Here is a 21,276-nt window from a genome sequence, read left to right as displayed (position 1 = left end):
CCAGAGACCTCAGGAGTCTCAAAAGAAAAAAAAGACCTCCACATACTTGTTGTATGAAAGAGTTAAAAAGACAAAATGAGGAAAATCTCCAGAGAACAGAACAAAATGGTAAAGAAAGATAAATATATAAAGAAAATCCAAGCAGTGTAAAGGATTAAACTAGCAGGATCAACATCTAACAAACAGGGTATCCAAAGAGATAGAATGGAGAAAATGAAGGTGAAGAAATTATCAAAGCAACAATATAAGAAAACTTCCCAAGGTTAGAGTCTTTCCAAATAACCAACTTCTCAGTGAGTAATTCCCTGTCCCCCCATTAAAACTACAGCCCTTCCATCCAGCACTCCTTGTTCCTTCCCCCTGCCTACTTACTGTTTCTCCATGGAACTTATAACCCTATGACATACTATGTATTTTACTTGTTTAGCTAACATCCCTCTTCCCTGCTAGAATGTACACTCTCTGCAGGTGAGAAATTCTGTTTGTTTCATCCCCTGAGGCATCCTCAGCACCCAGCTAGTGCCTGGTACAGCAGGTATTTGCTAATTATTTGTTGAGTGAATGAGTAAGTGAATAATGCATAAGATCTAAACCCTCATCTGCCATGGAAAGAAGCCAACTGATAATGCCTCAAATTGGTTCATCAATAAAGACATATAAGCCTTTAATTTAGAATATGAGGCAACCACCTTAAGGAACAACTGAGTTAAAGGCACATAGTGCATCTTAGGAATAGGTAGTGAGTTAGGAGTAGGAATAGGCAGGTCACCATTGTTTTTTCATTGTATGTTTCTGTGAACTATTTGCTTTTCTCAACATGTGCTTGAACTGTTTATTTAAAAAAAGGCTGTATATGTCTTAGAAAATGTTTGTATTTATTTACTTTACATGTCATATCAACAATAGTAATAGCTAAAATTTATTGAGTACTTATTGCATGCCAGACATTGTGCCAAGCTTGATATGGATTATTGAAGACTATATTACATATCTGTTGTCATTTTTTATGCATTTAAAACATCTGGATTTAGCCTAAAAATAGAAAAAAAAACTGTCCTCAATCCCAAAATATAAATATTTAGTAACCAAAACTCAATTGAATAAATTCTGCTTATCAGTCCTCAAAACACAGATATGCCTCTAATGTCCTTAAAATGCAAGAAAGAAAAGCATCACACAATAATTTTTTAAGTAGAGTTTTTATTTCCTAGGAAATCCTTGTAGAACTGCAAAAGCACTTGTCAACAGGATTTGTTGCAAAAGGGACTGTGGAAAGCAAAGGGAAAATTGTGTCTCAGCTATTGGAAACATCTGTCTGTGTCATCTGCTTACTTTCCCGCCACCCTTCTTTCCATTCCCCATTTCTCTTTCAATCTGTTCATCTGAAGTGTAAGTGACCTTTATTTCAGGAAATGTATGAGATTCTCACAACAGGAAAGGGCTTCTGAATCATCTTGGAGTCTCAGCTTGGATCTACTTCCTCCTGTCTGTGTCTGGATTTTCTGCTGGGATGTCACTGCCTTGTTTCCAGTATCCTCAGTTGGACCTAATGCGCCACAGGCACAGACACTGAGCTATTTGTCTTGCTAGCTCCAGTGCATGGTGTGGTGCCCTGGCACATGGTAGGTGCTCAGTAAACATTTTTTGTATGAATGAATGTATGCGTGAATAAATGAATAAAGGAAAGCCACTGTCACCAGACAAAGTTGAACTTTAGTTTGCACACTCTGAGCTATGTGTGAAAAACAACAACCAAAACAACTGCACAGCTGTGCTCAACAATTATGAGTCAAAGGCTAATGAGTTCAAAAATATTGGCCTAAATCCAGAAGCTAAGGGAAAAAGAGATAGAGAGAAGGCTATGCATATTTCCTGTGTCCCATAGGAAATGAATATTTCCCAAGCTCCTTTCCTCCATTAATTTCCTAAGTAAATTGAGAATGCACCATATAATTTTATAGCCCCATGAAAGAAGAAAGTAAAATGCTTTCAAAAGGGCTTGTGTCACACATTATAACCTAACCTTTTATTTACAGCTTGACAAATAGGTGAAGGAAACTTACGTTATTTTCCTATTTCTTCAGAGTCTTTGAACAATAGTGAACAAAGATCACATTGAAAACTTAACTTGCCTTATCACTCACGAGATTAGGTTCTGGGTTATGTGAAGTGAAATGTTTTCAACGCAGCCCCTCCCCTGCATTAAGAGCGTCATGGTTGCCTCATGCTTTTTCTGTTGCTCTTCCTTGGAACGCTTCACTGACTTACATAAGATTAGACTTCATTCTAATGTGCCCTGATTGTTCTCACAAATTATATGAAAAAGTTGAAAGAGAACTTTAAAGGTAGTTTAAAAATTTTAACCTAAGTCGAGTTGAAAGGCACTATTTAAGGAAGTGTGGTCATTTTGTGACTATGGAGAAGCTGGGCATGATTTTCTTTTTTAGTTCAAGTTATATGATACATTAAGGAGTAACATACAAGAGAAAAAGCTCTATGAAACAGCCTCCTGGACATACAATGAACCATAAGAAAAAACAGAATTATTCTACTTTGAGGGTTTATGTGTTCTATGTGTGATGCTAGGTTTTCAGTTTATGTAACTCTGAGGATAAATCAGGACGCTATTGATAATAATTGCAGGACAATTCTTCATTGACTTATGTAGGATTAGATGCTGGTTCAATGTCTATTTTCACAGGGCAGTTGTTCTTTTGTAAGAAAAGTACTTCTTTTAAACAAAATGTATTTAAATTGTATGTTAAAAATTGAAACTGCTGGTCATAAATCTTTATCATGTTTTCCATTATGACCAGAATAGTAGCTACATTATTTTTCATTTTTATAAATGTGATTATGCATTATTTCTTTTACTTTCTTTTACTAGCTCTACTTCATGTACTAACTAACCTCTGACTAGAATTATAATTGTCATTATTATTATGTTTAATCATGAATGACTGTATTGATATTATCTTAAATTTAAGAAAGGACATAGCCCCCATGTGTATTTCATTTAAAGTTATATATATATGTAAAATCCCCAGGGGTAATCTCTCTAATGAAACTTCACCACTGATTATGGGGTTGTTCTTTTGCTGTTATTTGGTTTCAAACTCCAGTAGCTTCTATTCTCAGTCTGGGAAGTTCCTCATTTCTCTAACCTGGAAATAGGAAGCCGTACACACGTGAGATATGGAAGAGCCAGGAGGGGTTCCCCATCCTGAAGAAATGAGGTAGAGGAGAGATTATATGGATGTGTTCAGAGGTGATAGGGAGGCAATGGGAGAAGGTATGAGGTACAGAGCAATGTGTAGGGAAGGAAAAATGAGGCCTGAATGAAGGTCAGTGGGGTGCCAGAGGACAGGGGCGATCTGGGAAAAGACCATGTGAGCAGCTGCCGGAAGAACCTATCTGTTGAGCCCAGTGGAGAGCGGACATGGTTTGCTCATTCATTCATTCATTCATTCATACATTCAAGCACTAATGGAGAGGCTACTGTGGCCAGTACTGGGCCAGGTGCTGGGGTACAAGGGTGGCAGGACAGGTCTTCCCTCTTGTGGCACCAGGGACACATCACACTTAGAGTAATGCATGACTGCTGCCAGGGGGCAGTCCGGAGTGTTACAGGAGAATTCACAGCCGGGGACCTGACAGTGCAGAGGTGAGGACGTGAGCAGGGAGAAAGGCAGAGATGGTACATAGAGAAGCACTGACACTGAGAGTTGAAGAACAAGGGGTTGGTTTGCTAGGGTGGAAGAGGGGCTGGGAGGAGGGAAGGAACTCAGGTGGAGAACAGTGCCCTCACAGGCGTCCTAGGAAGGCCTCTGAGGTGAGAGGGCAGAGAGCGAGGAAGGCTGGGAGAGCTCAGGCTGGAGAGGGAGCAGGAGCCAGACTGTGCTACACTCCTCGGGCCACTGGAGAGATTCTGAATTTTATCTGACAGCATTTGATCTGTGACCGGATGTGTGTTCAGAATGCCCTCCCTTGCTGTGGGTAGAGAAGAACTGAAGAGGGGCAAGAGCACCCAAGCGTGACAGCGGTTTGCCGGCAGTAGTGGCAACGAGGTGGAGGGAGAGCCCCAGTTAAGAGGTATTTGCACAGCTCAGCTTTGTAGAGCTGACTTCTGCAACAGCTGAGCAGGCTGTACAACATACCTGTGAATTGGTGAAAATATCCCATTTTCATTAGCTGGTTGAATTGTAGGTTTTATTTTCCATGACAGTATTAAATCAGCTGGGGATTAGGCTAAGCATAATTGTTTTATGACTAAATGTATCCCATTGTAGTAAATAATGGCCATATATCAGCCTGCGGGGTGCCTGATTTAAGAGTACAGGGCCACAGGGAACGTGTTGAGCCTACAGATTTGGTGCCTTTACATAAGATAAGGAATAAGACTTTCAACTCTGGTGGCCCCGCAGAATGTTCTGGGTCCTACAGCCAGTTTGCTTGCTGTGGTTTTGATAATTCCTTGAATCTGTTAGAGCACATATTCTTCTAAAGTATGTTCTTGGATTGGTAAGTGGGATAAATAGCCGGGTTCAGATGCTCTGCAATGCAAAGGAAGAGTTCCGGTTGTGGGAATACAGGCTCTGAGGCTGAGCGCCAGGGTCACAGCTGTCCCCTACACGACCGGCTCGGCAAACCCACCTTGAGCCTGGGAAGCAAGAACTAAGTATGTCAGGGATGTGCACCCACGAGAAGGCTTATACCTCACAATGATTGCCTAGGATCTTCTAGGAATGTGTATCAGCCTAGAGGAGAGAATGCGGAAGTAGAGTCAGGGGACCTGAGAATACATTCTGCTCCGCCATTTACCAGCTCTGTCTCCCCCCGCCAGTCACTTATGCGCTCTGGGCGTCAGTTAACCCATCTGTAAAGTGTGTATCATCATCATCATCCTCATAGCAGTAATACCTGCTGTATCACCTAGCATGGGGCTGCAGATGAAAAGAAAAGAAATTTATAAAAAAAGAAAAGCCTCGTAAGTGAAAAATAAGGGTGCAAAAGAGCTGCCGCTGTTGGTCCCAGGCAAAATTGGCTAGATTGTGTCGTGGTGAGAAACAGCATCTCAGTGCCTTAAAACAAATCTTCTTTCTTGCCCTGTGAAGTCCACTGCCAGCCGGGTATTAGTCTTCTCCTCACGCTGGTGATAAAGTGTGTGGCTCTCAGCAGCCTTGTTTTCTGGTTATCCAGTCAGCCCTGCTGGCGACACCATTGTAGCAGGCAGCCCTCGTCTGTCCCCCTCTCCGTTTTCCCTTCTGGAAGTGTGCTTGGATTTTTCTTTGGGGCATCCGCCCATTTCGTGTTTCACACAGGGCTGGCCCTCCTCTTCCCCCTCCACCCCCTTACGGAGGTGCCCCCTCCTGGACTGGCTCTGGGGACGGATTCGTGATCCACATCTGGCCAGAACGGTTGGTACAATGACGGGCCTATGATCCATGTCTGCCTCAAAATATCCAACCCCAAGGTTTTGCTGGAAATATTGGAAAAGCAAACCAAACCATCTTTCTGTGGAGATCGCTATGCCAAGAGGAGGTGTGTTTGGGACTTCCAGCAGCTACCTTGTCACCACTAGAGAAGAACCTCTCTGACACTGAACCCAAGAAAGAGAAATGCTGGGCTGAAGGCTATAAAATCAGGCTCCTGGACACATGCTTTGGGACCCTGGATCAAATCATGCCTAGAATTCTAGTATCCCAGACTTCTCAATTACATCAGCTAATATTTTCTGTACACCATTTTAACCCGGGTTATGTTCTTTGCAGTTGCAGGGGCCCACAGCCATTCATCTGCAGAGTTGAGCTGAGGATATAGCAGTGTAGGTGAGGCCCCGGATACAGCCCCCTCTTCTCATCCTCGGTCTGACCAGTCACCAGGGAAACCCGACAACAGGAGAAATCCTTCTCTTTGTTTACTCGACTCCCCTTTTCTCCTCTAGTATTCCACTAAGTAGTCAGTTATTCCTGGTCCAAGAAGACTATGCTTAGGTAACAAAGGGAACCCTAAGGGGATATAGCATTCAGTGGAGGAGGAAGTTGGGCTGCCTAAGGAATGTAGGGGAGAAGATGAGGTGCAAAGACTGGCTGAAGAGGCACGTTTAGTTTAGGTCCTTTGGGTGGGAGGGCTACAGCTAGAGCCTGGAATCCGAAGGAACAACAGGAGCCAGGTGCTGTACGGCAGGGGGAGGGAGACCACGAAGAAGATTGCTGCCCCAACTCTGTGATACTTTCCACCAAGGCTGAAATCAGAAGCCTGGAGCAAAGAGGGCCAAGGGCTGGATGAAATGGCAGGAAGTGAGTGTCACTCTAAGCAAATGAAGCTGCGGGGCATCAGGACGCCCTAAGACTGTCACTGCAATGGAGGAGGTTTTCATTTTGCTGATTTTTCAGGAGTGGTTCCCTTTAGGAACTCAATCCACTGAGATCAAACACAGTGCAAAACACAATGGGAATAAGCAGTCTGTATATATATTAATGATTTCCGTGCATGGAATGTGTAACCAGGAAAACTCTGATACCTTTTTTGACCATGATCTGTGGATAGCCCTGTGTGCCAAGATCAAATAATGATAGAAGCTAGAGGGAAAAAAATGTTAGCTTTAAGTCCACCCTGCAGCCAGAATGGATCCCAGGATGGTGACTTGCCCGAGGTCTCCCAGCTAGTTAGTGGCAGAGCCAGGATTCAAACCCAGGCTGTCTGGTTCCAAAGTCCACACCTTTTGCACCACATGGTGCAATGGGATGTCTTATCCAGTACTCCTGGACATTAGTCATTGCTAGTTTTGAAAAGGGAGTGAACCAGAAGAATGTCAATATTAACTGAAATTAACTGTGTCTCATGGAGTGTTGCTGCTTAAATGGCAGCTCCTCTTCCTCAGGTTGCTTACATGGCTGACATGCCCAGCTGAGCAGCAAACCCCGCCAACAATGGGGCTTCTGAGGTCTGCAGCATTCAGGGAAAAGTTGTGGTAGTGCCTTTGAGAGCTCCTCTTTCTTCCCATCTCTCTAGGTTCTCAGGGGCACAGACTAGTAGAGCTACATGGGGGTCTACCATTCTCCTCCCACATCAAGTTTCTCCCAGGGTGAGTACCTCAACCATCTAAGTTCTGGCAAAGGAGTGTTTTCAAATGCTGTGTTTCCAAGAATGTATGCTTAATCTGGGATTTGGGCAGCCACAAAACAGGTGAAATCCAAAAGTGTTAGGTCATCGATGGGAGGAGAAAGGGAGATGCGACTAGTAGCTCACAAGGGGTTGGCCCCAGGGTTGGTTGAAGTACAGGGGCAGGATGAGGGCCCTGGGAAGGCTGGCTTGAGTCAGGCAAGGACTTAGCCCTGGATAAATGGGCTGGAGGATGGTTATCAAGGTTGTGAATCAGTATCAGAGGCAGAGGATCAGAACCCAACGATTGAAAACTGGATACAAAGCGGAGTGTTGCTCAGTGACATGAGGCATTTTCCCATTGGCTATAACTGGGACTCGATATGAGGGTGGAACAGAAGCATGGCGGGCTTAGCATGGGTGGAGTCCTGAATGCAGAGGGGGAGGGAGGAAGAGAGAGTAAGGAAGAGAAAGCAAGTCTTACAGATGGCTGAACTGACTAGGGTGTAGGCCACTTTTGTTGCCTCTTGACTCATTGGTCATTATTCTTTCTGCATTCCATATTTCACGAATCATTTTGATTTTTTTTGACTTCTGTCCCTGCTTTTAGGACAGATTTCCTAGATCCAAAGAATAATTGCTCAGGGATGACCTTACCTAACTCTATGAATTGGTCTTTTCAATAAAAAGTCATCCCATGTAAAATGTAACTTAATAAGAAGCACATCAATTCTTCCCGCTTCTCCACTCTTGGCTTCTGACTGCTTCACTTTTCCGAAGTTTCCTTCATTTACTAATCTAGTCTGAGTTTGTATCATGTCCCATGGCCTGGAATGTTATCCATTCTTTAGTTGTTTTTATTACTGCGCATACTCCTAAACCACTTACCATTCCTGAATTTCCCAGAGTTGAGTACCCCTGGACCTGTTGACCTCCCCCTCCCACCTGCCCCTAATAAGAAATGCTACACTGGCTGAGACTTTGTCCATGGAGCCCCAGGCCTCTGTCTGGTGGTGACGCTTTTAAAGCCCTTTTGTGGGAGGGCCTGCATTTTGTCCCTGGTGTTGGCAGAGTTCAGGATGCCTCCAACCCCCTTCAGGGTAACTCAGTAGGGTTTTGTTTACACAGCTTTCTTTCAGTTCCAGCTCCCTCATGAGAGGTTTTTGGCTCTTTGTGGGGGAAGAATGAAGTCTCACCTTCATTGCCCCAAACAATATTCACACTAGAGACTCTGCCATTATTTGAACACATCGGTTGGTTTTTTGGGGACACCCTCTTTGAACTTAGGTTGAAACTTAAAAGATTTCCTAACTGAATAACTTTGATAAGTGTACTGTTTGTGTGAAAGCAATTGTTTGATTTTCCTAAAATAAAAATGAAAATTTAATTCAGTGATAATTTAGTGAGTATCAACTCCAAACTATGGTTAAAAAATGTTCATCCTATTCATCTACTTACCCTATTCTGGACATCATATATCCTTACTCTTTGTTTTCCAAGCCAAAGATTCTCTCTTGGTTTGTTTATTTTCATTTTCAAGAAGTTATTTCTTCTTATGTGCTTTTCTGTATTAATAAAAATGAAAAGACTAAATACGGGTCCTATTATATATAGTTAGCCTGTCTCTCTATTAGGAGGTTGAATTAATGATCTACTCCAGCAGGAAATGGCTTTCCCTTCTCTGCATTCTTGCAACTTGTTGCCTAAACAATTTACTTAGCTGTTTCTGCATGCTGCCTGTCTTTCTGCACCTGCATAGTTTTCCCCAAGGAGGTAATGTTTTGAAGGGCCTCCTGTCCTGGGGCTTAGCACAAAGTAGGCACTCAGAAAATATCAGCTGTGAAAATCAATGAATGAAGGAGGGAAGTAATAAATTTGACAGTAAGTTTCCCGACAGATGTTTTAATATGGGTAAGTCCTTCCTAAGAAGCTAAATGAAGGAGTTTAGTGACAATGGTGGCAGCAAAAACAGAAGATTTTATTAGTTTTCTAAAAATCCTGAATTTACTCATAATTGGCAATAGAGGTGTAAAGATGATCTTGAATTTGACAGAACAAATCTGACTCTGCTTGTGGCTTTTATAAAATAAGACTCCTATATAGCAGAAACTTTGGGCCTTTCATATCTTTTTCTTTTCACCAAACTTTTGGATCTCTCTGCAAGTCTACTTGAAAGATACCTGGTATATCAGTTTCTTCCCTTACAAACTTTGTAGATGCCAGACTCAGGAAGAAACTCTAGTTTGCAACTATAGCCTATTCTTCCTTTACAATTCTTCAAAGGTCATCTTTGTAGAATTAAATGTCAGACCATAAAAGGTGAATTTAGGTCAGCTGACTTAAGCACGATACTTTAAGAGGTAATGTCTGTGTCTGTAGAGGTATGGGTGCCCAGTATGTGGGAGGTGGACCACAAAATGACTTGTGACTGTCTCTCTTCATGACCTGCTTTGACCAAACTTTATTACTCATTTCACGGAGTTATGACAAAGGGTAGAAATCAAAACGCATGGGGATCACAGAGGCTGTTATGTTTATTGTGTAGAACAGACAGTGATAATCCACTAAAGAAATATTTTCAATAAGCAAGCAATTCAAAGTACAATCATAGACAGCAATTCTACATGAAGAACAAAGAATAAGGTTAGAGGACAACCTGAAGGAACAGCGAGAAAGTCAATGGCAGTTAAACGTCTTGATACTTTTCTCCTGCAAACATACCTAACTTGCAGAAATGGTAGAAAAGTTAAATGTCCAGTCTTACTTAGCCGAGACCAACAACAGCAAAGAACAGTCCTATAAAATTTATCTCCCACAAAAATAAACTATATATATAAAAATTTTATGATGTTCTTACTGTTCCATTGGCCACAAGCTTTTTTTTCAGTATGAAAAATGAGGTATACTGGGGCTTAAGAGGTAGTAGTGTGTTTTGATTGTACAACGTATAGAAAATAAAAGAGTAACTTCATCAGAGATGGAAATTGCTCGGTGCTCTGAGTCTGGCCAACATGAGCAACCGCTGCAGTTTTATGAGCTGGCCAATGAGGTTTCAGAAAGGCCCAACCAAAGATATGGAATGGGACTTTTCTTTTTAGGAGCCACTGTTCATTTGCTTATCTAATGCACAGTTAACAGTACTGTTGAGTTTTAATTCTCTCCGTAGCTCCTTTGGTGGTTCACAACAGTGAGCGATCTGCCAGTCTCAGAGAGGTATGTGGCCTTTGAGAGTACCTCCCTGAAGTGGCTGGAAGAGAGATGGTTTTGAGGTTCATGGGGCTTCAGTAACTGACAGCCATCCTGACACAAGCCGTCATGAGAAACTACCTCCTGGCCCAGTTGATAATACCATGTTAAAAAGTCAGCACACTCACTAGGAGAGAAGGGAATAAAAACTCTACATAAGAAGCGTTTAAAATAAATCTGGTCGAGACATATTACAAAAATCACATTTGTATAAAACACAGGAAAATATCTGTCAAGCATCTTCTCATAGTCAACTACTCTCACAAACACCTATTTTTGATTGCATCCTGCAAAAGCTGAGCTTGTTGCATCTCTCCTACAAAGCTTCAAGTTTCTTTGAAGGTTGGCTTTATTTCATTTCTTTATTTGTGAAAGTATGTAAAAATGTGTTCCTTTCTAGCAAACATCTCTTACAAAAATAGTTCTGATGAGGGATAGCTGCAGTTCGAACTATTTCAAACACTGACAGAAATGAATGTTTCTGTAACAAGTTCATTCCTTTTGAGGTCTGGAGGTAGTTCTTTGCAAGTCAATTAGTCCATTGCTTTTAAACAATTCATTTGAGGTACAAACTTGGAGGATAATAGTTAAACATTACAGTCAGATTTTGTGTGATGTGTAGTGTGATTGAGGAAAATTATCCTTAAGAACCTAGGAGCGACTTGGTTAAAAAAATATTCAAGTTAATGTAGAAATCTGGCAGAGAAGCTGAAACAAGTATTTGCAAAATTCTGATTAAACAAAAAATAGAAAAATACATAGCCATGCTGAAACACAGTAAGGAGACTGCCTCTTTCACTGTAAGTGTACAAAAAGAGCTATGGATGACAAGCCTCACCTATCCATTCAGATTTTCTTACATTGCCTGTGTATAGCAGCATGTAATAAGTAATAGACTGTAAATTCATTGTAACATTCAGAGGTAGTATTGAATAGTGGGCATATATTGCATCTCTGGCTAAAAGTGCAGTTTGAATGAAGAGATGGTGAACTGAAGCCAAAGTAGAGCACCTCAGTCAACCATCCTATGTCAAAACGTATTACTGGAAGTAATACATAAGCTTAATCTGAGGTAAGTGGTATTTCGGTCTTTCACGGAAACTGATACACAGTGGAGAGAGAGAAACTGCTTTGTTTTGTTTTTTAAATTATAGTGTAACTACAGCAAAATAAATTTAGATTTCGCTCCTCTCACCTCCTAATTCAGGTGAGTTCATCATGCATTACTCTGTTGTACCTTTTCATTAAAGTACATAGAGAACAATTTTACTTGTCTAGGTTCCTTAAATGCTTTGAGGCTGACAAGTGTGATTTATTGCTAAATGGCATTTGGCTCTGTAGGAAGTAGATTCCACCCGGATGAGTGTTTTCCTGAAAATGAGGGCTCTGGGTAAATTTATTACTCCTGCTGATATGTGTGGTATCCATAAATATAGGAGTTGGCAATATTTGTTTGCTAATTCCCTTTTTGAAAAACGAACATAACCTTTTATGGTGTGTTAGCTGAATGAAAGGATACATCAGCGTTTCGTCTCATTTAGAAATAAAAGTTAAAAAATCAAGTGTCTACAAGATTATACGAAAAAGAAAGAAGTAGACGCTAGTCCTATCTTTGGTGTTCTAAACAGAAGCTTCACTACTGCGAGCAGGCTGGGTGGTGTCTGAGGTGGACGCAGTGTTATACACTACGCCTTTCCAATATGAATGCCCGGTGTCACGAGTGCGACACGTTTCTTGTTTGCATGCAACGCAGTGATTGACTAAACCCGGTTCAGAGTTTTTCAAACCCACCTGCTCTTGCTCATCAGATCAACAAACTATTAGTAGGTTAAGAAAAAAGAAGATAGTAATTAGAAGTTGCATTGTTAAACTGTGTCCCCTGTGTTTACAGCAGTTTTTCACTAAACCTGGAACTGTGAAGGGATTACAAAGAAAGTGATTAATATAGTCCTTTTTAAGGTTATGTGATTTCTCCCCCCCCACTCCCGCCCCGCCCCCGCCCCGCCCTGCCCCGCCCAGATGAAGGTGGAAAGACCACGGCGACAAGAGAGTAAGTGGTCACTGCAGTGTCTTCTCCCTTCGAAAGATCCAACTGCTGCTGAGGTAGAAATCGAATTTGGCGCCCCCTAATCCTCTTCGGCGGACTCTTGTGAGGATGTCTCTTCAGTCTCCTCCTGGAACACACAAAGGGCATAACCGTCATACTGTGCGGGCTGTTCTTAACCAACAGTTCACGACCTGTTTCCCCAGCACACTAAGCTTGCTTCAAAAGAGGATGCAGATGATTGGCAAGCCCCTCATCCCCAGGGCTTCTTAAACTGTAATTGAGGAATCAAGGTGTTGTTTTTTCCCAAAGCAGTCATTAGCCAACTGTGGACCTAAGGCCTGACATCATGGTGGCTGGTCAGCAAATTCAATTGTTTGCAGTCCAGAGAATGTCAGGCCAGTGTAAGCTTGCTCACCAATTAAAGTAAACATGAAATGGATAAATTTTTCCTGACAGCATGCCAGTCATCAGTTTAGAAACTCATGTACAAGGAAGAAAATAAAGTCAAGGGGATCCTTTCTTAATAAATCTGTCCTGCAAGATAATGGGAGTAAGAGCTGATGCTTTTAAGGAGTTTGCTATATGCTTTTAGGGATTGTCTGTTGCTATTCCTATTTTACAGAAGAAAAAAAAAATCAAGGCACAGCCAGTAAAATACCCAAAGTTACAGGGGACGTAGGGCCAGGATTCTGGCCTAGTCAGGACGGGAGCCAGAACCTGTGTGTGGTCACCACACTACCAGGCAGAGGCAGCGTAAGCTCAGAACCAAGCCTGAGAAAGGGCTGCCAGGGCTGACTGCTAACTTCCTTTCCAAGTTGATTTCCTTCTTGTATTTATTAAAGCACATTTTAAGACAATGACCAAAGTTTGGCATAGCTGCTCAATCTCAACACTAAATCCACATTGACCAAACATTTAATGGTGGGCTGGCCAAGCAGAGAAAATCTAATATATATGTTTTTGCAGGGCTTCCTCTTCATATAAATCTAATTCCTCCTTCTCTTTTCCTTTCTCTGATTCCTTATGGCTCTGGAATTTGTCGGAGTTTCCGCAAGCTGGCTTAAGCTGCACAGTTCTCTTCCCTTTTGCTTATTTAACAAATGTGCAGTACCTTTCAGGACATGGGTGGTAAAGCGGAGACAATAAACATTTCTGATAAAAGTGTCGTTAGTGAGAGGATGATTTTTATCAAATGCTGCACACTCTCTCATAAGATGGCATGTGAAAAAGATCTGGGAGAAGAGGTAAACATTTACTCCTGCAGCAAACGGAGCCCCTTTAAGAATGGCCAGCTTAAAACAGCTTATAACAGTCTTCATACTTTAATAGATTTGATTTTCCACATGGCTTCATTTTGTCTGGGTGGCTAGCTGACACAATTTATTCCTCTCTTCCTTTCCCAGGTCACTACAGTACACCATTCAGTAAAGCATGCCTTAAAGCTTGTCTGCATTATATGACCAAACTTCCATTCATTAGTGTTTGAAACACTTCAGCTGTGAAGGGGCTCCTAAATGCTACCATGTGTGACGCGTTTGCGTAAAAGCAGCAAATGGGAAGAAAAAAAGCCCACATAAATGAGCACTCAAACACTCACATGAATGCACACACACACACACACACATTCACACACTCTGTCCTGGGCTTTAATCACAGGCCCCTGCTTACTGAAAACTCTTTGCAAAAGGTTTCAAACATTCTCTCCCCCAAAAGACTGAGAAAGCTGTAAATCCTGGGAATAAACACACATACAAATGAATGGATTACAGCTTAAGAAATATAACCAGAGCAGCATCAAGTCATGAGATTTCACACCAGTTTTGTTTAGTCTGCTTTGGGTTATGTGGGAAATATGGTACGTATGAAGCTACCTCCTCTCTGCTTCCAGTCCCCAAACTGAGGGCTTCACATATGTAAGCAGCAGGTTTATACCTCTTGATAGGCAACAGGCCGTGACCCTGAGATTCTCTATGGAGTCCTGGCCGCGACAGAGGATGTAGCATGATCAAAGCCACAGACAGACGGAAGAGAGGCAAGCCAAGGTTCAGCTGCCCTATGACCTCGTCTTTCCACTGAATATTTAAATTCCAGAAAGTCACTGAGCTGTTTGGCAGATACACTCTTCACTCATTCCCAAATGACTCACTTCTCGTTATGACACGAGGTGTGAGCTCAGCTTCCCACTCTGAAGCAGCGTGCAGCATAAAAGCCGACAGGTACCCTTGATTCCTTCTCACAGTCAAAAAATTAATAGAACTCAGTAGAGCTGGAAAACCTGCTGGATCCCAGCTGTAATTATTCCATTTCTAACTGCTCCGTTTGTCCACACTATCTGGAAACCAAGGTATTTCCAAATCCGGAAGGGAATAGAATTTTTAGGCCATGAACTTACAAAGACCTTGTAGTAGATGGAATAGGATCAGCTTTTCAAAACATTCCCAGCAACTGCTTGATTCAAGCTCTTGAAGTCCCTGATACGGAAGTAGTTTATTTAAGTCCCTTAGACGCAACTGAGCTGAAAATGATGGTACCTCGTATTGTTTCCTTTACTTAACACAATAGGGATAGTTGTTTTATTAATGTATCTTTCCCCTGCTCTTGGCATCCTACTCGTAGCTGTCAGTACTGGGTACAGAACCAGGATGTCAGAGGGTGGGAGTCTCACTCTGTTAAACGTTTGAGGGTCATGTGGCTCTCACAGGCTCAGAATGATGATTTTCTCTCTCTCCTTGGCATGGGCCTGCCTGGCTAGCCTCCAAGGATGGCTGCCAAGCAGATAACATTGGTGGGGCGTGTGGCACTTCTCACCTGTGCAAACCTCAGTTCTCACCTTTTCATGGCTTGGCCTTTGTTACATGTGTGGTGCTGTGAGAAAAGTGTGCATATAATGAAGAAAAGACAAAGGCCTCCATGCCAGGAATAAAGATGGAAACCCATGTTCAGCTGCCCTCAGTGGCCCGGCTAACCAGACCTCCCATGGGGCCTTTCTGTGGTGTGAAGTATGGGCAGAAACCAGGGATGGAGGGATTTTGCAGCTGGCTCTGATGTCCCCAGGGAATCTTATTTCCCCAGCAGAGGAGTTGGTAGGGACCCCTGAGATTCAATCCTCTTCGGTAACTTAGAAAACACCACCACTTATGGTAGACGCTAGTTTCCACCTTGAGATATTTACTTAAATTCCTTCCTGTTTGCAACCTATGGCCGGAGGACCTCTGAGCTTGTGGACCCCCCAAAAGCAGCTCAGAGGCAAAAAGGAGACTGAAACACTGTCGTGAAGAGTTAGTTACACACATCTCGTTAGGGGCTAGGCGGTGAGGCGGGGAGGCCAAACAGCAGCAGTCTGCTCAAAGAGGCTGACTGTTGGCATGGGGCCCCAGGAATGTAAGATAAAAGGACTTTTCAAAGTGGAAGTGCACAGTGACATTTTTATGAGCACCAGCCACTAAGACCTCTAAACACTGAACAGCTCCCAGCCATTCACGCAGCTCCTTTATGAAGACAACCGAGGCTGGGCCTCACTGGGGTGACACATGCGAGTCTTTTGGCAGGAAACTGATCAGAGGGAAAGCCAGTGGGCAGAGTTGGAGAACTCTATTTTTATTTTGACTGTTGGAAAATGGACTCATTTTGCCTTAGTTTTTATTTTGTTCTGAGAAAAGGAATTTAATAAATGTAACTGTTTCATTGCTTTGGTTAAGCCTGAAAAATAAAACCCCACTAAAAACCTAGAAATGTACTTCATACTTATCTCCATTCTTTTAGTTTGGTTCAACACAATGCATGCGGTATATACCTGTGGGTATAGTTGATTCAAATCACTAGTCGATTCAAAAGGAGGAAGAATACAGCTCAATATCCAACCCTCATCCCCTAAGGCTTGATGCAATTTAAAAATGTCTTAAGAGTTTAATCATAGACCTTATCGAAAAGACATGGGTGAGGGTGTGCTCTGGTGGAAGGTTTAGGATTGAACGCAAGAGCTGAAGCTCTGGGTTTAATTGTCAGATGCAGGCTAACAGCAGGTCTACAGTGGCAGGGAGGCCAGTGAGTTCTAAATGGAGCTGGGAAATGCAAGTATTCTCTCTGCAAACTTTAGGTCACCAGGGATGCCCCCCTTTATGTGTAGAAGGGACTGCAAAAATCACAGATGTCCATGTCAGCTTTAATAAGTCCTTATCTGTACTTCTTAGTTGTAAAGAATTCTGCAACTTGTTTATTATAAAATGCTACAGGCTAAAGATACAATTGTAATTTAAACTATCTTGCTAATAAACCTACAAATACCTGGTAGTCTAGAAAGAGCAGTTATACTTTAATAGCACATTCTTTTTGTCATCTTAATATGTTCAACTCCTTCCGGACTTGGAATGACACATTTAAGAGTTTTTACGTTCATGAATATCTCCAGCCAGTCCTGTCAGAATAGAAATAATGGGCTCTCCTCCTCAGCAGCAATGACCAGAAAACAATTTTTCAAGTTCCATCTGCAGCTAAGTGACCCACAAGACCACAAAGCTGAGTTTTTCTATTTCTCTGTCAGGTATTTTAATTTAAAATGGATTGGGGCAGTTTAACTTAACAGAAAGTAACTATTTTCTCCAACTAGGAAAACTTTGTATCAGATTTTAAAAAATAGGTTGAATGGAACATACATAAACCGTATAATATGGCAAGTACAAGGAATTCTGGCAGAAATGCTAGGAGGAAAATGTGTTTTTCAAAAGGAGATGTGATGTTTGTGGCATTTGTACCTGATCTTTTCCTTATTTGACTCTTTATCTTTAAATATATATATGCATTGGGACTATCTTTGCATGTGTTACCATCAACTTAATAAAGGCAGTTTTAAGGTCTTACTGGGGGATGTACAAAGTAATAAAATGTTTATTCCAGATGTCACTGGCCAGAGGCACCAGCTCTGGCATCAATGGGTTGTGTAACCTGTGCCTTATTCCCGGTGTTAGACTTGTAATGATAATTTCCATCTAGCTGCCCAGCCAGGTGTGAGAAAAAATGTGACAAGCAAGAGAAAACTTTGCAAAAAGAGCAAAAAATCCCAGAAGACTATAGTGTGGAACTGTGATTATTAATTACAGTCACTCATTCCGTGATTACTTCTTTACCTGTGATTCACTGAAAAATTGTTGAGAAGGAGATAACTATTAAATACAATGTCTCCAGAAGAAAAAAAATAAGAAATCTTAGATTTCTAAAATGCACTCCTGTTTGTCTCCTTTGTGCCCTCGATCAGAGTTCCATTACTGAAATATTGCAAATGGAGGTAACTACGAATTTCTTTCTTGGGATGAAGAGCTATTTAAAAATATCTTCAGAAGGGAGTCACATTTTTCAGATAAGGGAAATCACTTTATGTGTAAGTTAAGCAAAAGTTTCAGGATCTTCAAGTCACAATTTCTGAGGATCACAAGCTTGACCAATTTTCCAGGCTGGTTCTAATTCTTATTGAAGGAACCTCACATTTTAAAAATTGCTAAAGATGTAGCAAAAGGATTTTTGCATGAAGGAAACATTCAGAAGAAGGGAATTTATTTCAACATTTTTCAGAACTGTTGAGGAATGTTCTTGTTTTGATGCAAAGTCACTTTTAAAAATGGTTAGGTTAAAGGGTGCTTTGGTTATATTCCAGATGTGTTTCCTGATGGCATAGACTGGGAGAAACCTTTTCTCTTGTTTTCTATGTGTATGCATTTTTTGCATGATTTGTATTTGTTGCCAGGGAACAAAACATTTCTGCATTTTAATTATTTTTGCACCAAATGTTTTTCATTATCCTGAGGTAGGGCTTTTGAATAAGATTAAGAAAATATCAGTAATAATAGTAGTCAACAAGTAATTTTTCCATATATATTTGAGTGTCCAGCAAACACTTCCTGAAAATAAAGGAAGTATCTTGGGCAAAGCAACATATTTCTATTCAAACATGAAGAGTTTACTTATATAAAGGTTTTACAACAAGTTACTATTTATTCATATCAATTTGAACCAGCATGTTTGGATAATAAGAAACTTTACATATTGAATAAATAATTGGCTTTTATCTAACTCACATCAAAATGTGAGGAAAAGCTAGAAGGGCAATGTGTTTTTCAAAAGGACACTTTTGTCCTTTTGCATAGGAAAAGCAGGCAGGCATTGCCATTTTATTTTTAGCACAATCCACAGACTCCATCACACAGGTAAAAACAATCATACTTAAAAAAAAACTCCTATAGGAAATCTGTCAAGTCCATAAATACTAAATTTTGCCTTTTGGAGTTTTGCGTATTGCTCCAAACTGAGTAGTGTTCTTTCACTTCTGTGAGAAATTTATGTCATCTCTACAAGACAGTCATTTCCTGCTGAGTAACAGCTGACTTTATCTTGCTGCTCTTTCTTCCTTTATTACAACTGTTAGCTAAGCTAATGACTTTACGTATTTACAGTTAATAATCATTTTGATATGCATCCTCTGCCCTACCCCTGTCCTGTGGTATCCTTGAGCTACTTTCTTATAGGGGTTAAAAAGCTGGTTTCTACTTTGCTCTCTCCTTTTCCTTTTCCCTTTGCAAGGTCAGAGGTCAGGGGTTAAATAAAAAAGCATTTCCTAGACAACAAAACAGTGCCACTCAGGGCGGGCTTTGATATAATTCTTCATGTTTTGCCAGTTGGTACCAAATAGTTACTGGCCCACAAAATGTTTTACCAGCTTGAAAGAGCGTAAGTAGGAAAATAAATAAATCAGCACTCTTTAAGACATAGGCAGCATAAATCACTATGCTCCCTGAGTGAGTAACAGAGTGACTATTTGCAAGTCTGATTTATGATGAACTATTTACTACATTGGCCAAGGTACCATGTAAAAGATGAGTGTTGGAGTGAGAATGCTCTCCCCTCTTCCTCCTTCCTCCTTTGTATGTCTAGACTAAAAAAGTCCCCAGTAAAAATGCCTTCTTTGAGAACAAGACGCTGACTGCAATTCATCAACTTGCTTGTCCCAAAATGAAATCTCTCATTTTGCTCCAAACAATGTTTAGGTTGTCTGAAATATAAACATCCTTAAAAACTGCCCTTGAAGTCTCTGTAAAAACATTCAATTTTTTTTTTTAAAGGGGAAAAAAAATCCTGTGATAACCAAGGCTTACTGAGAGTTCTCTGTCCTGGTACACGTACCACCCACAGAAGGTATTACTTGTAAGTAAAAACTCTATTTCAAAACAGACAGCTTTGTTTCCAGTCTGCCAGAAACAGAAAACTTTCCAATTGTCTTACTGGGAAATTGAAAAGGAGCAGGTTTTTACCTGTCTTAATTGCTAGAGGTGTAGCTTGCCAGGGCTGTGCAACAATGAGGAAATTGGGTTGAAAGGAAGAGCTGTTAGGATTTTTAGAACCTGTTTTCCCTTTGGGTGGGGCTCAGGTGAAAAAATAAAGTCTAAATTATAATAAGGAGTCATTTCTAATCTCCATTTAAAGCCTTCAAACAGGGAAATCCAGAAACAATAAGATATCTGATAAACTAGCAAAACCCTTTCAGAAGTCTGACATGGAATGAGATTTATTCTAATCAAAAGAAAAATGCAAGAAACAAGGCTATGTATCAATTAATAATAATCTGATACTTCTTTGGTGTTTCTTTTTTAAAAACAACAGTAACAATTCTTACCACTGTTTCCTACTAAAGAGTATAATCCATCTGGCTGAGAAGTCAGCTACTTTAAATGGCTAAGAAACTAGGAAATTGGCTAATTTCTGCTTATTGCTTACTTTATCATTTTAAATGAAAATATAAAGGAATTCCTTAGTAAGCTTTGTTCTCACTGATTTTGGAATTTTAATGACAGTTAACATCAGTATTGTAGCTTTTTCCCTGAAGATTTGTAAGAGACTATTAACTCTACCATTTGGATTATGGGACAGGCTTGAGGTTTGTAGCGGATGGCACCTAGTGGATTTTCTCAATATAATCCCCTGTGGTAGGGTTTCCCTTACATTTTTATTTCTCTCTAGATACATGTTTTTACATGCATGAACACAACTGAATATCAAGACTTTGAGCTTTATCATAATTCTGAATTGTCTCCTCAGAATGAATTTCTCTGCTTTGAAGAAGTGGCATTCTTGAAGCTCTGAGGAGGTTTCAGAATTTGATTGTATTAGGATACTTCACAATAAAGTCTTTGTAATTCCATAGCCATATGACATCCATATAAGGAAAGTGTTTCTGACTGGCTTTAGCCCTAATGATAAGATGTAGCAAATACTATAAAATGTCCCCCTTAGTGAAAAAAAATCCTTATTTTAAAAACATGCAATGAAAACACTTGAGGTCAAAGATATAGCTCTGAATTAATTAGAATTCTAAAACTTTTGAGAGTATAAATCTCTGGAAAAGAAAAACCTAGCCTCCAAAAGTAAGTCAGAACATAATAATACTCCCTGGAATTTCTATAACTACAAATCTCTGAAAATGTTCTGGGAGTAAGGAAAGATGCTTTGTTATTACCCCGGCTCAGAGATGGACAGATAGGGAGCAGAGCGGTTCATTCACCTGGTGATGGGGCCAGGAAGCAAAACTCAGATCTCCTCACACACTGCTGAGGTCTCTTCTTTAGATGTGAAATACTGAATCATGCTAAAACCTTCACCGCCTCAAAATGGGATGTGAATGTAAACCCTGAAAGTATTGTTGGTGAAGAAGAGATATGAGCCTGAGTTCCATCCAGACTGCCACATGGAAAAGCCATCTGAGAGGGTATTTTGCAAGAAAAAGATGGAAAAGGAAGAGATGCTTTTGAATGGTGTGTACCATTTACATTATCCTCCATGAACTTCAGTGTAGTCTCATGTTTGTAGAATCCATCACTGGGTCCTTAAGACAACAT

General features: G+C 40.9%; 2 protein-coding genes across 2 annotated transcripts in view; one reads left to right on the top strand and one right to left on the bottom strand.

The window, feature by feature from the left end:
* LLPH (LLP homolog, long-term synaptic facilitation factor) overlaps positions 1–21,276 on the top strand; it is a 183,671-nt gene that overhangs the window by 145,039 nt on the left and 17,356 nt on the right. The window lies entirely within an intron of this gene.
* HMGA2 (high mobility group AT-hook 2) overlaps positions 8,660–21,276 on the bottom strand; it is a 139,844-nt gene continuing 127,227 nt past the window's right edge. The window contains exon 5 of the mRNA XM_057486851.1: positions 8,660–12,524. Within this exon, the coding sequence (XP_057342834.1) occupies positions 12,477–12,524 (48 nt within the window). The 3' untranslated portion in view covers positions 8,660–12,476. The remainder of the gene's footprint in view (positions 12,525–21,276) is intronic.

The sequence above is a fragment of the Manis pentadactyla genome, chromosome 10, assembly GCF_030020395.1.
Source record: "Manis pentadactyla isolate mManPen7 chromosome 10, mManPen7.hap1, whole genome shotgun sequence".
NCBI lineage: Eukaryota > Metazoa > Chordata > Mammalia > Pholidota > Manidae > Manis > Manis pentadactyla.
This window is presented reverse-complemented; position numbering and strand designations above follow the sequence as displayed.